The 17,116-nt window shown below is 48.2% G+C and overlaps 1 protein-coding gene across 5 annotated transcripts in view; it reads left to right on the forward strand.

Moving 5' to 3' along the window:
• The window catches only part of HEPACAM (hepatic and glial cell adhesion molecule), an 88,299-nt gene that overhangs the window by 36,918 nt on the left and 34,265 nt on the right, over positions 1 to 17,116 (forward strand). For 4 of the 5 annotated variants that reach the window (XM_043500987.1, XM_043500988.1, XM_038380664.2 and 1 more), the window contains one exon: positions 12,784 to 13,125. In XM_043500987.1, the coding sequence (XP_043356922.1) occupies positions 12,784 to 13,125 (342 nt within the window). Of the gene's footprint in view, positions 1 to 7,541; positions 7,909 to 12,776; positions 13,126 to 17,116 lie in introns of those variants that run through there. The other variant, XM_043500990.1, reaches the window with a different exon arrangement.

Below are 17,116 nucleotides of genomic sequence, written 5' to 3' on the forward strand. Positions count from 1 at the left end.
TAACTTTACAGGGTACCAAAAGATTCACAAACACAGAGGAACTCCCTCTAGGCTTAGTTCAAAGTTACAAAAAAAAAACAGGAATAAACCTCCCTCTAACAAAGGGAAAATTCACAAGCTAAAACAAAAGATAATCTAACACGCCTTGCCTGGCTTTATTTACTATTTTTGTAATATTAGAGACTTGTTCAGGATTGGTTTATAGGAGAAGGAGTTTTCTGACCTGATGCTTCTCTGCTTCCCAAGAGAACACACAAACCAAGCTTCCTCTCCTCCCCCCGCCCCGATTTGAAAGTATCTTCTTTCTCCATTGGTCCTTTTGGTCAGGTGCCAACCAGGTTATTTGAACTTCTTAACCCCTTACAGGTAAGGAGGAATTCTAGGCTACCCTTAGTTGTATGGTTATGACAGCCATCCATGCCCTAACACAATAGCCCTCATGGCAGCACACACCTGTCATTCATCACTTTCTCTAATATCCTAGCACAACCCCTCCAGACACAAATCAACACAAGAACCCAACTGGCGCATACAATAATCCCACAGATACATAGCCCTTCACCTCAGCGCTGGGGTGGATTCTCCATCACTGGACATTTTTAAATCACAATTTTTTTTCTAAAAGATCAGCTGTAGTTCAAACAGGAATTATCTGGGGCCAGGTCTGTGTTATGCTGGGGTGCAGACTGGATGATCACAGTGGTCCCTGCTGGCCTTGGAATCCATTCAGACCAGTTCCTGGCCATGTAGAGTAAGTCTGCACAGCATTTTGGAGTGAGCCTCCCAGCCCCGATCGACAGACTCAGGCTAGTGGGGCTCACCCCAGCGCTCTCGAAATAGCTGTACAGACAGCGCTTTGAAGTGGCGGCTCAGGCTCTGAAGCCCCTCCCTCCCCTCGCCCCCCAGGCTTCAGATCCCAAGCTCCAGCCTGAGCCACAACTTCAATGCACTGTCTACAGAGCTATTTTTAGAGCACGGGGATGAGCCCCGCTAGCCCAAGTCTGTTGAAGTCTCATTCCAAAATGCTGTGTAGACGCACCTGTGCAGTTAAAGCTGGCAGTGAGTCCTGCAGCAGGGAATGTCAGACAGGATGGATGGAGGGAGATGAGGCAGGAGCAGAGAGGTCAGATTGACTCCTGAGTGGAGAGAAGGCAGCTGAAGCCATACAAGCGGAGATCACCCAAAGAAAAAGTGTGAAATGAGAAGGGGAGGGACCCACAGACAGAGTCCTGTGGTGGCCGCGCAGAAAGCAGAAGAGAGGAGGAACCACCATGAGAGAGCCTGCAGAGGCACAGCCAGAGGAGAAGCAGTGATAAAAAATTGGGGAGGACAATTCAGGCCTTAGCTTGCTCCAAAGTCCAGAAATATTGGAGTCACTACAGGCCACAAACATCCTTCCTTGTCTGTAAGTCACTTACCTGCCAGCACTGTCAGCCTTGCCATTACCAGAACCCCACCCCTGCCGAGATCCTTGTGCAGACCTTGGCCATAGAAATCAGAACTATTCAATGACCTCTTCCAGCATCTCCCCTTGCCCCATAATGGGACTTCAATCCCGCATCACTTTATCCAGCCTGTAGGGTCATTCACTCACTTTTTATAATCCTAGAGCCATGGGATTAGAAGGGACCGCAAGAGTCATCTAGTCTAACTCCCTTCCAAGCTGCAGGATTTGTTGTGTCTAACCCATCCAAGTCAGATGATTATCCAGCCTCCTTTTGACAACCGCCAGCGAAGGAGCTTCCACGACCTCCCTAGGCAGTCCGTTCCATTGTCCTATTGTGCTTACAGTTAGGAAGTTTTTCCTGAGATTTAATCTAAATCTGCTCTGGTGTAGTTTGAACCCATTGCCTCTTGTCCTGCCCTCTGTGGCAAGAGAAAATAACTTGTCTCCATCTTTTTTATGGCAGCCTTTCAAGTATTTGAAGACAGCTATCATGTTCCTCCTTAATCTCCTCTTTTCCAACTAAACATACCCAGTTCCTTAAGCCTTTGCTCATATGGCTTGCATTCCATCCCTTTGATCATCCTTGTTGCTCAGCTCTGGATCCTTTCCAATTTCTCCACATCCTTTCTATGCAGCGGTGACCGAAACTGGACACTATACTCCAGGCGAGACCTCACCAGTGCCGATTAGAGCGGTACTATCACCTCCCATGACTTGCATGCCTCTGTCAGTGCAACCTAAAATTGCATTTGCTTTTTTTGCAACGCCATCGCATTGCTGACTCATGTTGACTTCTCAGTAGTGCTGCTGTCAAGCCAGTTTCCCCTCATTCTGTATTTGTGCCTTTGGTTTCTCTTCCCTAAGTGTAGCCCCTTACATTTGTCTGTGTTGAATTTCACTTTGTTGTCTATAGTCCAGTTCTCCAATTGATCAAATCCCTCTGAATTTGAGCTATATCCTCCAAAGTGTTGGCAAACCCACCCCCCGCCCCCAGCTTTGTGTCATCTGCAAATTTGATCAGTATGCTCTCTGTTCCTACACCAGGTCATTAATAACAATGTTAAACAACAATGGGCCCAGAACAGATCCCTGTGGAACCCCCCTTGAGACCTCCCTCCAATCTGACATCATTTCATTAATAGTTACTCTTTGTTTGAAGTTGTTTAACCAATTATGTATCCGCTTAATGGTAGTTCCATCGAGCCTATATTTCTCCATAGAAATGTGGGCTCCATTCTCCACTTTCACCACTTCATGTTTCTGCTCTTTATCCCTCTCCTCCACACACGTCTGCCAATTTCTCTTTTCTCCTACTGCCCTCTCCCCAGCTCTCTCAATCATTTCTCTCTTTCATGAAACATTTTCACTCGCTCTTTATTCTCTGGTTTCAGAGTAGCAACCGTGTTAGTCTGTATTCGCAAAAAGAACAGGAGGACTTGTGGCACCTTAGAGAGTAACAAATTTATTTGAGCATAAGCTTTCGTGAGCTACAGCTCACTTCATCGGATCTCTCTCTCAATCCAGCTTCCCTCGCTCACTCACTGGGTTCTCCTGTCTCTCTAGCACTCTCTGCCCCTCTCTCCCCTTCCCAGTTCCAGTACTTTGTTGCCATGACACTGACACAAGGAAGAGCCCCTTTCTATAGCAGCAAGAGAAAGAGCCATAGCTGGGAACAGATTGTCCAGCATTGCTCGGGCGTGCTTCCCGTCAGCCACGGGAAAGGCATTTCTGCTGCTTCTCTCTGCCTTTCCTACACAGAATTTAATTTCTTTCTTTTCTTTCGATCCTGAGCTTCCTTCCCTGGCTGGTGAGCAGGTCAGTTATTGACGTTGATTTTTACATGGAAGGCACTCAGGTGTGTAGTTCAAAGAGGAATTAATTCAGGGAAGTTCTTTGGCCTGTGCTATAACGGAGGTCAGACTAGATGATCCCAGCTGTCCCTTCTGGCCTTATCATATAAAAATACCACCTTAAGATACAGAGATCCTTCCGCCACACTCTCTGACAACGGGTGTCTGAATGCAGCTTTCCCGCCCTACTCCCCTCTGAATACTTAAGGGGCCAGAAACAGCTGTTCCCAGCAGTAGATGGTCTGCCTGAGCATTATTTTAACTTAAGACCGTTCCGTGCTGTGGTTTCTGTACCCCCCTGCCCAGGGACACCAGAACGGGGGGGGCCAAGGGGCGATGGCCCTCCCACTTTTCACCATGGGCCCAGCTCCCTGCCCCTCCTTCCCCCCCAGGCCACGCCTTCTGGACAGGACAGAAGCTGGAGCCCACCCTGGATAAGAGTGGCCCGGGGTGCCCAGGCAGCTGTGGGGAGATGTGGATCCTTCACCTGCCCTAGGCAGGCAGTCTGGGGAAGTGGGGACACAGGCTGGGGGCTGCTCTCAGGCTCCCCCACCCCAGGCAGGTGGAGGGACTCAGGGTCCCCTGCCTGGCTATGGCTTCTGGCTTGACCGTGGGGCCAGGCCTCGGGGGGAAGAGGTGGGGCAGGGGTGGGGTCAGCCCTGCCCCTGCCGCAGCAAAGAGGGAATTACGTGCACTTGACCTGATAGAATTAGGCATTTAATGCCCTGGGGTCAGAGGAAGGCTCCTTACTTCAGCCTCATCTAGAGGAGCAGTTAAAATGAGAGAAAGTTTGTGCTCACTGGAGGAAATGGATGCCACAGGGGTCTTAGCTGGTTCCATCTCATTAAAATAATTGTAATTGGTTTCAATTATTTTTCTTTCTGGATGACACTGGGCCAACTGCTGCTCTCTATTAACCCCACATCGATTTTAGAGTGTTACTTCAATGTGACCGGGAGCAGACTTTTGCCCCTTGCTTCACTATTTCCAGATTTCCTCTAGGACAGATTCATTGCAAAAAGACAAAGTTCTAGGTTCTCCTGCAGGTGCATACGGTAGGGGCCTGATGTTCCAGAGCTCAGCTCCCATTTAGGCACCAAAGCAAGTGTCTCCCTGTTGGGTGCTAAGCATTTTTGAAAATCTGGCCCCAACTGCAAATACAAAGAACTTGGAAGTCTGGCCCCATGTCTCAGCCCTGGTGCCAGGATCTGCAGCACTCAGTGCTCTTCTAGAGCCGTAAGGCAATAGGGGGCAGTCTGCGCACATTTCACTCCATGGCCCATGTTCTTGCTCCATGTTGTCCAAGTCCATGTGGTTTACTCCACCACTGACTGTTACAACCATGGACTGAATTAATAACTAGTTTCCCCACTAGTTCTGGGAGCCAGTACTTTAACCTGAGTCCATGCTGCTGGATGGACCCCAGTGGGTTTTGAAAATCAGTGGAACAGGGCAGTATTTCCCCCTGCCATTCCCAACACAGTGATTAATTGATGGCTGTAGAGTAACAGCTCCAGGCCAGGTTCTGTGCCAGCTGCATGGCGCCCTCGAGCAGCCTGTACCCTGGCAGAAAGTCCATCCAGGAGGAGACTTTGGCAGTAGAAAACAGCACTAGCTTGGCCAGGGACAGACAGAGCAGCTGGGGGATGGGCTGATCTCACTACTGACATTCTATTACTGAGAAACTCCTTTGTGGACAGTGCATGTTATTTTCTTGCGTAAACAAGAGTGACCATGTAAAGGTAACTCTCCCCTCTGCCCAGCTTGCAGGGCAGGACCCTGAGGGACCCACTTCCCGCTGTGGTGACCCTCTGGAAAGACAGCAGCAGTAGTGGCACTGCCTGTCCTGTCCAGGGCAAGGTCACTTCTGGGACAAGTCAGTGCAGGGAGGTGTAACTTACACCATTGGTGCAGATGGGAGCAGAGGTGACATATGGGGTGTGAAATGTGGGGTCACATGCCCCCCTAGATTGCTTGGTCACATGGTATGGCCGGGTCCACTCCCTGCGGAGCAGTGGAGCCCACAAACTGGAACAGAGGAACAGCTGGGAGCTGCATGGAGGGGCCGCTGCTTTCTGGGAGGGTGGGGCTCGGGGCGGGCATGACTCGAGCTGTTCAGGGGTGTGCCCCCCACTGTCAGCAGGCACAGGTTGTCTATGGGTGGGAGTCTAGCCTGGGAGCCCACCGCCTGTGGAGGAAGCTGATCTGACTCACACAGACTGGTGGTGTGGCTCAGAGGCACAGATGTCTGATATTACTGAGGGACAGAGGAGACGCATGGGGGAGGGGGGTCTGTGGGGTCACGTGCTCCCCCAGATTTGCTGCTTGGCTTGTACTGAGTGCGCCTACGTGGACGGAGCATGCTCAGTAACGCTGCTGAAGCCGGCTGCCCTCATTCTGTCCTCCTTGCCCCCCTTACTCCCCACTCTCAGCAGGCACAAGTGGTCTCGGGCAGGCTGCAGCCGACATAGGCTGTGGCACCCGCGGACCCGCGTCTCCACTGGTGTAGGAGCTGTTTGTCTCCGGCCAGTGCCAGGATTACAGGGTTTAGTTCACGTGTGATGAAAGCCCTTTTAAAGAGAGCTAGAGAGACATTCTGTTTTGCCTGATCCAAGTCCTGCCAAAAGAATCACTCGAGTGAGAGTGAGACAAGAGCGCCACAGAGCAAGGCTCTGACTGCCGAGCTGCTCCGACTAGTAGCAAGGAGCACCCAGCTCCAGGCTGCATGGAGCACGAGGGAAAGGTGGCACTTGGCCCTGGGGAGTAATGCTTCAACACACACACGTGCGTTTGGTGAAGCAGGTGCCAGAGCAGAGGTAGAAGGGGTGTGCTAAGGCATGGTCCCTGGAGGACACCTGGGGCAGAGGTATTGCACTGAGCACTGTGTTCAGAGACCAGCCCGATCCAAAGCAGCACTCCGAGGCTTCTCAGAGCCATGTGCAGAGTGGCAAGGGGTTGAGAGGGGCTCAGTCAGGGGAATGGCTCTAGCTGGGGCTCAGCAGCCAGGCCTCTGACAACATTTGTCCATTGACTGCTCCATACCCCCCTCGAGGCCCCATGAGCTGTACACATTCAAAGGTGCTTTGGGTTTTCAGATCAGTGGCCTCCTGACTAATGGGTGTGACGGGCCCTGCAGATTTTCATGGGGACAGCAGTGTGTTTTCATCTGACTGGCACCCTCTAACAATATGCACCTACATGCGAACGTTCCTGGTAATCCTGTAAGTGCAAGGTCACCAAGGGAAATTTCTCTCTGCTTCTTTGTTCCGTTGCCTGGTTTCGGTGGAGATAGCTGGAGTTGGATTTTCTTGCAATCGCTGCGCTGAGCCCAGAACAACAACTCTTAAAGGAGGCTTAAGGAGCCACAATGAACCACACAATGGAACAGAGGAGGCTTGGTGCTGAAATGCAGAACGCCCTCAACTGGAGTCCACAGCTTACTGATTACACCCCATCAAGCTTTTGTGTGTGAACAGGACTGGAGTTAGGGCCAATAACTAAAACCCATATGTTCTGCTTCAGCTGGGCCCCTTAGGGAATTTCTCTTCAGCTGCACAGACTGTGACAAAGTGGGAATGTTTTTAATGTTTTCTCTGAATACTGTTTCAGAGTAGCAGCCGTGTTAGTCTGTATTCGCAAAAAGAAAAGGAGTACTGGTGGCACCTTAGAGACTAACAAATTTATTAGAGCATAAGCTTTCGTGAGCTACAGCTCACTTCATCGGATACTGTGTGGGTGCCTCATAGAATCATAGACTATCAGGGTTGGAAGAGACCTCAGGAGATCATTTAATCCAACTCCCTGCTCAAAGCAGGACCAATCCTCCCAGATCCCTAAATGGCCCCCTCAAGGATTGAACTCATAACCCTGAGTTTAGCAGGCCAATGCTCAAACCACTGAGCTATCCCTCAGTTTCCCCTAGGTGTTTCTTAAGTATCTAGGTGGTGGGATGAAGGTGTGTGATTGTCGCAGAGCCCGAGAGGGCCAGTCTGCACAGAGAATGGCTGACACCCTGTCTCCTGGCAACTGATGGCCTGGGTCCCTCCCCTGCAAAGGTGCCAACTGAAGGGCTTGGAGAAGAAAGAGATCGGGTGGCCTCCTGGCCCGGGAAAGGACAAACGCCAGAGGAGGGGCTGGAGAGTTTCAGTTTGGAGCTGGCTGTGGAAATAGAGGCCAGATGGGCCTCCCTGCCCCCCAAGACAGACCTGACTGGGGGGTCCTGTTCTCTGTCCCTATAAGCTCTGTTTTAGACCATGGTCCTGTGGTCTAATAAACCTTCTGTTTTACTGGCTGGCTGAGAGACACGTCTGACTGTGGAATTGGGGTGCAGGGCCCTCTGCCTCTCCCAGGAGCCCCGCCTTCTGCAGACTCGCTGCGGGAATCACACGGTGTGAGAAGGGGATGCTGAATGCTCCAAGGTCAGCCTCAGGAAGGTCGAAGCTGTGTAAGCTTCTTCCCCTGGAGACAGTCTGCTCACAGAGAGGAGGCTCCCCCAGAGTCCTGACTGACTTCGTATGGAGTAGTTCCAGAGCATCGCCTGGTGACTCCGTGACACAGACCTTGATCCTGCGTTAGATCTTCCTTCCCCCGATGATGGAAGTACTGACTACAGCTCAAGTTAGCTGCTAACACAACTACTCTGTGCAGCCCCAGAGTTATTTTGCCACATGGCTGTTCTGACTGAAATTAGCTAATTCAAGAGCAGATCTCTCGAGGTAACATTTAAGTAAAAACACAGCCCTAGAGTATGTCTACACTGCAAACAGAGGTGTGACTGCAGTATGTGTAGCGTCCCAGTGCTTTGGTCTACTAGCATGAAGAACAATAGCTGTGAGGCTGTGGCAGCACGCCCAGGGCCCTGGGTATGTACTTGGTGACTAGCCCATGCTGCTGCAGCTTCACTGCTATTGATGTTCCAGCTTACTAGCGAAAGCTAGCTCCAGTATGTCTGCAAGTACTGCAGTCATGCCTCTGATTGCAGCAATGGCAGACCCTTAGAGCCCTGAGCACCTGTGGGAGGAGGAACCTGAACTGGAGTTAACCCCTTATTCCCCAGCCCTTGGCTGTTGCAGGGCAACCAGATAGGCCCTCGCCAATTTAGCACTGGCCCAGCATCCTTGCTGTACAATATGCACTGTAGAGTACTTTAAAATGGGCCCCTGGAATTGCAGGGCTCTCCTTGTGCCAGTTGCCCATTGCAGTCATTAACCTCCCCTTTCTTGCTAGGTCTAGGCTCCTGACCCCTTGCTTGGGGAGGCTTCTCCTGGCCTCTCTCCTGTCTCTGTGTTTGGCTGAATGGTGATGAGCTCATACATCACCCCACTCCAGACACACAGTTCTAGGTAATTAACTTGGTATTGTAACAGCCCTTCACGTTGCTGACATTGTGCCGTGGGTGCTGAGGGACTGAAAGGTCAGGCAGGCTGTGGCTCCTGCCAAAGCCTGGGGCTTGTTTGCTTTGCCCAAGATGGGGAAGATGATTTGGAGACTTTCCCATAACAGTGTTTGTAAGGCCAGGGCCGGCTTTACAGTTTTTGCTGCCCCAAGCAGTGAAAAAAACTGCTGCCATGACTGGCGAAACAGAGAAGCTGCCACCGAATTGCCACCGTGGTGGAAATACTGCTGCCCCTTGCGACCCGCCGCCCCAAGCACCTGCTTGGAATGCTGGTGCCTGGAGCTGGCCCTGGGTGAGGCTGACCCCATCCATCAGTCCTGCCTCAAACATGCCAAACGAGGGTACGGTTCTCAGAGACAGTGTTCTAAATGTGCATTTAAGAGTAGCAGTGCAAGAATTATACCCACCAAAATATTGGAAACTGTGTGTAACAGTGGATCAGCCAAGGCTGAGGCATTTGTGTTTGAACTGTGTTCTTTAGGTCTGATCTCGCTTTTCTAAATCAGCGAATTCATGTTTGGCTCATTTGTTCTCTTTTGGCAGTGGATTTTGTCCTAGCTGCTGTGGAGGTTTGGGGCTGGCTATTTAATCTGGTAACCCATTAGTAGAAATGAGCATTTTAAAACAATAAAGAAAATATTTTTTGAACAAAGTGGACACCCTTTAAAAGAATAATCTGCATTTACGGCTTGGCTGCTGTAGTAACAAAACAATTAATAATGCCTCGCTCTTATCTAGTGCTTTTCATCAGTAGATCTCAAAGTACTTCACAATCTTTAATCTTTAGTAGATCAGTTTAAGGGGGTATTTCCTCCTAGTTGCGGTGTAGGGAATTCTGCAATAAAGTCAAATATTGCCACGTGGCAGTCGATGTTTTAGTGCCACACGCTGCATGTTTACAATGGACTCTGGCAGTGGAGCGAGCACAGTGCTAGCTTGCACTCTGTAGGGAACGGGCCTGCACTGACGGTGAGATAGATGAACTGGAGTACCTAGCAGAGCATTGGGGGGAGGGATAGCTCAGTGGATTGAGCATTGGCCTGCTAAACCCACAGATGTGAGTTCAATCTTTGAGGGGCCCATTTAGGGATCTGGGGCAAAAGTTGGGGATTGGTCCTGCTTTGAGCAGGGGGTGGGACTAGATGACCTCCTGAGGTCCCTTCCAACCCTGAGGTTCTATGATTGTTTCCATCTCCAGCCTCTGCAGGCCAGATTCCCTCTCACTCCACACACACGCAGCTGTAAGTGCAGTTGGAAGGAGGTGGGTGCGTGCTTGGAGTGCAGATTTTGGCCCAATGACTGAAGTGCAGACATACCCTGAGCGAAGGCAAGGAGCATGCTCAGTACCACTGACCTTTAGGAAACTCTATGGAACTTGAGCAAGCTTATAGCAGTTGATGCCCAGGAAGCTCTGTGGGGCTGGAGCATGCTCAGTGCAGACGGACTGTTCAGAGAGTTTATCAGCAAGCCTCTAACCAGGCTCTACTAAGCATGTTCATGCCGCATTTTCTAGATGCTTATAACTTAGCCAAATCTAGGTGGGTTTTCATGAGGACAGCAATAGGCACCTCCCTGACCCCAGGACTTACGGTTACGTGTTCAGCCCTAACTTTCATTTACCTCGAGTTTAACTGTGATTAATCTTAACATTGTCTTCATTTTTTAATTTAATTTCCTTGGTTTGTTTAAGGTAAAAAAGGTTGGGCCCAGTTCTATCTTAGCTCCTACTTTAGGAGGATCAAAGTAGGATCAAAGTAGGATCAAAGGCATTGATATTGCACTCCTCACTGTGAGGTCTGTGCAAATGTCTGCTAAGTGGCCTAGCCACGTACAGAATGTTTGTATTTTTTGTTAATGCATACTCTTTTGCAGTCTTAACTATAGAGGATGCTACTACCATGACAGCCATAACAAATCATTTCACTACCCACCATTGAAAGGCAGACACCTCTGGCGTGGACTATGGCTGTGACTGCTCACCAGTGCACCAAGACATTGCACAGCACTGTAGGATCAGAAGAGAGGTCCAGTTATATGTGACAAAGCAGCTCTACAGCACACACGTGCACCATGCTATTAAAGGCGGTGGGCAAGATGAAGGATTGATCTCCATCAGGCCTTTTATTAGCACACTGCCAGGTCTCTCTGACTCGCTGGGGCTGCTGTGTGTGTGTAGTGTCTGAAATGGTAAAGCATCGTGAATGGTGGGGATAATGGCTCAGTTACTGTGTGTAGAATATTCCAGTTGCTCGCTATACTCATTGAGATAGGCCCCCTACTGCCCTACCTCCATGTAGTGTATCCCAGCCTTTGTATCCATGATCACTGGCAGGAGGTTCTCTGAGGGTTCCTGGATGTCTAGGCCTGGAGTGCTGCACTGTTTTGTTGTGTCCTGAAGCAAGAACTTCACCTCTCTGCTTTTCAATATCCTGTCAAATGGAGACAACGAGATTTCCTCTTCCTTGTAAAATGTCTAAAAATTGATGGGGGGAAGGTGCTGTGTAAATGCTCAGTCTTGCTGTCTCACCATTTAAAACCACAGTAAGGAGGTAAGGGCCACGCAGCCTGAGCTGCAAGGATCAGCAGCAGCATGCTTGGAAATAGGTATTGCTCATTGTCTTGAGAAAGGCTCAGCTCTGTTCTCACTTAGCCAGCGCAGCCCCACTGACATCAATGGGGTTGCCATTGGCTCCTGTGTAATGTGGAATAAACTCTCAGGAGAGAAGGCCCAGTACTTTCATTAAGTGCATAAGCAGCCAGCTAAGACTGAGCTTGACAAGGTTTCTGGAAACCTCTGGGCATCTTCAGAAGCTGAACACAGGTATTAGACTGTCACTCCCACAGTGTTTCAGAGTAGCAGCCGTGTTAGTCTGTATTCGCAAAAAGAAAAGGAGTATTTGTGGCACCTTAGAGACTAACAAATTTATTAGAGCATAAGCTTTCGTGAGCTACAGCTCACTTCATCGGATGCATTTGGTGGAAAAAACAGAGGAGAGATTTATATACACACACACAGAGAACATGAAACAATGGGTTTATCATACACACTGTAAGGAGAGTGATCACTTAAGATAAGCCATCACCAACAGCGGGGGGGGAAGGAGGAAAACCTTTCATGGTGACAAGCAGGTAGGCTAATTCCAGCAGTTAACAAGAATATCAGAGGAACAGTGGGGGGTGGGGTGGGAGGGAGAAATACCATGGGGAAATAGTTTTACTTTGTGTAATGACTCATCCATTCCCAGTCTCTATTCAAGCCTAAGTTAATTGTATCCAGTTTGCAAATTAATTCCAATTCAGCAGTCTCTCGTTGGAGTCTGTTTTTGAAGCTTTTTTGTTGAAGTATAGCCACTCTTAGGTCTGTGATCGAGTGACCAGAGAGATTGAAGTGTTCTCCAACTGGTTTTTGAATGTTATAATTCTTGACGTCTGATTTGTGTCCATTCATTCTTTTACGTAGAGACTGTCCAGTTTGGCCAATGTACATGGCAGAGGGGCATTGCTGGCACATGATGGCATATATCACATTGGTAGATGCGCAGGTGAACGAGCCTCTGATAGTGTGGCTGATGTGATTAGGCCCTATGATGGTATCCCCTGAATAGATATGTGGACAGAGTTGGCAACGGGCTTTGTTGCAAGGATAGGTTCCTGGGTTAGTGGTTCTGTTGTGTGGTGTGTGGTTGCTGGTGAGTATTTGCTTCAGATTGGGGGGCTGTCTGTAAGCAAGGACTGGTCTGTCTCCCAAGATCTGAGAGAGCGATGGCTCGTCCTTCAGGATAGGTTGTAGATCCTTGATGATGCGTTGGAGGGGTTTTAGTTGGGGGCTGAAGGTGATGGCTAGTGGCGTTCTGTTGTTTTCTTTGTTGGGCCTGTCCTGTAGTAGGTGACTTCTGGGTACTCTTCTGGCTCTGTCAATCTGTTTCTTCACTTCAGCAGGTGGGTATTGTAGTTGTAAGAATGCATGATAGAGATCTTGTAGGTGTTTGTCTCTGTCTGAGGGGTTGGAGCAAATGCGGTTATATCGTAGCGCTTGGCTGTACACGAGTCTTAGCCTTGCCTTAACTAGCCCTGCTGTCTCTTCCCTCTAGGTCTACTGGAAGGCGTCAATATCACCAGCCCAGTTCTCCTCATCCATGGCATAGTTGGCAAACCTGCCCTGCTCTCGGTGAGGTACACCAGCACCAGCAGCGATAAACCTGTGATCAAATGGCAGCTGAAGCGAGACAAGCCTACCACAGTGGTACAGTCCATCGGCACCGAGATCATTGGCAACCTACGTCCCGATTACAAGGACCGGATTAAAATACTTGAGAATGGCTCCCTGTTGATCAGTCACCTGCAGCTGTCAGACGAGGGCACCTATGAGGTGGAGATCTCCATCACAGATGACACCTTTACCGGGGAGAAGAACATTAACCTTACCGTGGACAGTAAGTGTACAGAACTTCCCAAGAAAATGAGCACAACTCCTTTCTTCAGTAAAATCCTCCCTGGAGTCCCTTTGTTCTCCTCTTTATTACAGAGAATTTAAAGGACTGATCCAGGCCAGTTCTCTGTAGCCCAGCAAAGTGCTGTCAGGAGGATTTTGCTCCATGCTAAATGCAGAAGGAACCTCAGTAAAAGTTCTTAGACCCACGGCAGTTCCTAGTCCTTAGACTTTCATAAGCAGGGTAACTTTCCAAGTATCCATTTTTACAGCACAAGCCCATCTAGCCTGCATTTCTCTTGTCAGATTGGTTAACTATTAAGGACATTTGTAAGGGCTCCAATGAAAAGATGTACTTAGGGTTAGTGGAGGGGCCCAAACATTTCCTGCTTGGTTTTTGCATCAGTCTTGGGAATTCGGAGTTTGTCCTCAGACGGGTGGTTTCCAAATAGAATATGGATGATTCACTTTCCCAATTGATCATGCAGACTCAATCCAAACCAAGGAGCGGGCCTTAGGCACCAGCAAATCTTCAGTCACAGGGAAGGAGGAGGGCAGGAAAATGTGAGACACAATTTCAGCAAACCACCTAGCTCTCCTGCACTGCATATCATTCCAGGTGTTTGTCACCCATCCCAGCCCTGGGGGTAATTTCCCAAACTTCCACAAATGGAACATTTTAGAAAGCCAGCTCTCTAATCCTATAGGCTGGGGAGGACCCTTCATTGGAACAGCATGGGGTTCTGCAGGCCAGGAGTGAGTGAGGTGTGCGGATACGTTGGTAAGAGCTATGCAGTGGGGGCCCCAGGAACTGGATAACAGGATCATTGGCAGAGCTGTGTGTGGAGCACAGAGTTGGATTAACAAGGGTTGTTGCATGTCAAATTTGAGACACATTAAAAGAGCTGGTGGGGAACCCTGGAAAGGTCCAGCCCTCACCATCCTGGACTGTTATTATCGATTACATGCTTTGCATTAACACTTTGGGGCTCCATCAAAGGGTCAGGACCCCATTATGCTTGGGTCTGTACACACATAACAAAAAGATAGGCCCTTCCCTTACTGACTCACTAACCCTCCTTTGTCCTTCCACTTCACCTTGAACAGTTTCTTACAACATGTTAACTCCTTATGCTAAACAATCTGTTTCACCTTGCATTTAGCTGTGACCCTCCGAATACCTCTCCCGGACCTGAAGAAGAGCTCTGTGTAAGCTCAAAAGTTTGTCTCTTTCACCAATAGAAGTTGGTCTAATAAAAGATATTACCTCACTCACTTTGTTTCTCTGATACAGTTTAGTATTTCATTGCATCTCCCCCTTTAAGTTCTACACTCCTACCATTTACAATATTTATACTATCATGCTATCTTTGAAGTTCAGTACAGATCAGTCTGCTAAGCGTTGCTGAACCATACTGTTTTTCTAATTATATGCCCTGAATGCGTAACAACTTGGTCATCTGACAGTCTACTAGTTAATGACTGGCTGTGGTTGGTTTGGAATCCTTGAGTCTTTTCCTTGTTCTGCATCCATCATCTGTAGAATTTGCTCTGTTGATTGTTCTTTCTAAGGAACAAACTGTAGATGTTGATGCTTCCTGCTGAACTCTCCAACTCTCCACTGTTGGTCTTGCTCACGTATGATCTGGGCACTGAATTATTTTTCTTCATGACAACAGAAGTTGTCCATCCTTTTTCTCCATCCAATTTGACATGAACACAATCACCAGGTTCTAGACCCAACAGTTCTCTGTTGCAAAAGTGTTTGTAAGCTCTTTTTGCTTTTCATCCAATTTGGCTACTTTCTTCATGTCTGGGCATTTTGGAGACAGATTCTTTTTCAGAGTTGAAACAGTATTTCTGAGTTATCTCCTCACGTGCTGGATTATATCCAGTAGCCGCTATTGGTGTTGATCTGTAACTCAGAAGAGCAAGGAATGGGTCTTCCTGCTGTAGGATTTTCTTGGCTCTCCGTACACCTCTGTCAGCCTCTTCATTTGCTTTTGAGTAATGTGGGCTGCTAGTAATACAATCAAAATCATATTTCCTTCTGAATGACTTAAATTCTGCTGCAATGCATTATGGTCCGTTGTCCGTCACTAGATGTTCTGGAATACTGAAATGACCAAAAGTGCACTTCAGCTTCTTGATAACACTGTGACATGTTATGTCTTTTGAATACATTATTTCTTTATACCTGAAAAAACAGATAATGATGGGCTCTGGATTTGTATAAATCTGCTGCTAGTCTCTGTCCGGTAGAGGTGTTTGTATATTGTATAAGTTCAGCATTGTTCTTAAGTTTATTTGTTCTGAATCTCCTTTCAAAAGTCCAATTTCACCAAATTCTCTGAGTTCTTCCACCTTTCTTACTAAACCCATCACAGCTGCCATGCTGAAGCTGAGAAGGTTGTTGGTCTTTGATCCTTTGATCACATGCACCCTGAATGCAAAGCTTTTGTATTTTTAAATTGCTTCTGTGGTGAACTGGCCCGTGTGAGTCAGAATAACTCCAGGGCTAGTCAGAGCTGTATCAGATGACTTCAGCTCTGGAGGTGTTGAAGGTTATGTTAAGTCCCTTCTGTGAGGTCTGCTTCTGGGTCTATTCTAAAGTCAATTGTCTTTCCATGAATATTCAGTTTCACTCTCCAGGCAGACTCTGTGTCATCACATGTGGTAGATCCCAGAAACAATGGCTCTTGATTGTCTGTAATATAAGCCAATTCCCCTGTTGCTTTGGTTCAGCAAACAACTGCAAAATGTCCATACTTTGTGCATTTATTACACCTTGTGCTTTTGGGTGGATGTGCATCATCTCTTGGGATATGATTTTTTTCAGATATTGTGCATTTAGGCTGCAGGGCTTTGATGTCTGACTGGAATTCATCCCTCTCAGCCAGGGAATTATTTCTTCTTGCCCCAGGGGTCTTATGATAATGACTTGTAGCGCTCTTGCGGGCTCTGTTGAGAAATTCTAAGCTAGTTTCTTATTTTTCAAGTTTGGCAAGTTGCTCTTGGTTTTGCTATCTCACCAGCTCAGACTGCTTTGCTATTTGAATAGCTGTGTGTAGGTTCTTGGGGGTCACAGATGCTACATCAAAGACCTGTGTGATGACCCCTACACTTACTGGCTATACAGTACTATCACACAGAAGTAACATGAAATGTTAAGTCTTCGTGGTTGGCCAGAACTCGGAGTAAGTGATCATGAGATTGAAGCTTTGATGAAGATGAATGGTGTGAGCCATATCAGCTCCTCGCTGTGCCAGTCAGTTAGCAGTGGCGTAGCAGAGAGGTTACTCCAATCAATAAATCAAGCCTTGCCAGGAAGATCATCTGTGTGTTAATGGCTGGCTTGTCTAATTTTATCTTACAGAAGCACTGCGCGCACCGCTGCAATGGTCTCTAACATGCCCAATATTTGGAGCCTGCTGTAGAGCTGCAACAGCTACGAACTCAGGAAGATTGATAGGAGACAGAGCAAGGAGTTTTATCTTGGCACTGGCAGCACCAAGACAGAGCCAATCCAACATGCGCTACACACAGAGATGGTGTTGCATGGCCAAGATACCCTTTTAATAGGCGGACGAGACTTGTGCTGGGAGTCAGGTTGCAGATTTTGGTTGGATGTATTCCTGGAGGTTTCATCACATGACATAATCTTAATTCCTGGAGACTCAGGACAATCCTGGAGGGCTGGCAATCTTAGCTGGGAGTGATTTGCTGGCAGGCCTTCTGGTGGAGGAGACTGTAATGGAATACTAATCTGTATTATACTTTTCAGCCAGTAGGTAGTGATGTGAGGAGCTTATTTAAGATCACAACAGTGATTCCTGGCAGAGCTTTAAAGGATCTTATAGAAGATACGTCTGTGGTGTATCTACCAGAGAAGGAAGCTCTGTGGCCGGTCTATATCTGATACAGAAGCTTGACCTACTAGTAGCAGTCTGCAACCTCCCATGTACCTGAAATACATGACACAGTGTAAGGAGTAA

The sequence above is a fragment of the Dermochelys coriacea genome, chromosome 22 (genome assembly GCF_009764565.3).
Source record: "Dermochelys coriacea isolate rDerCor1 chromosome 22, rDerCor1.pri.v4, whole genome shotgun sequence".
Taxonomy (NCBI): Eukaryota; Metazoa; Chordata; order Testudines; family Dermochelyidae; genus Dermochelys; species Dermochelys coriacea.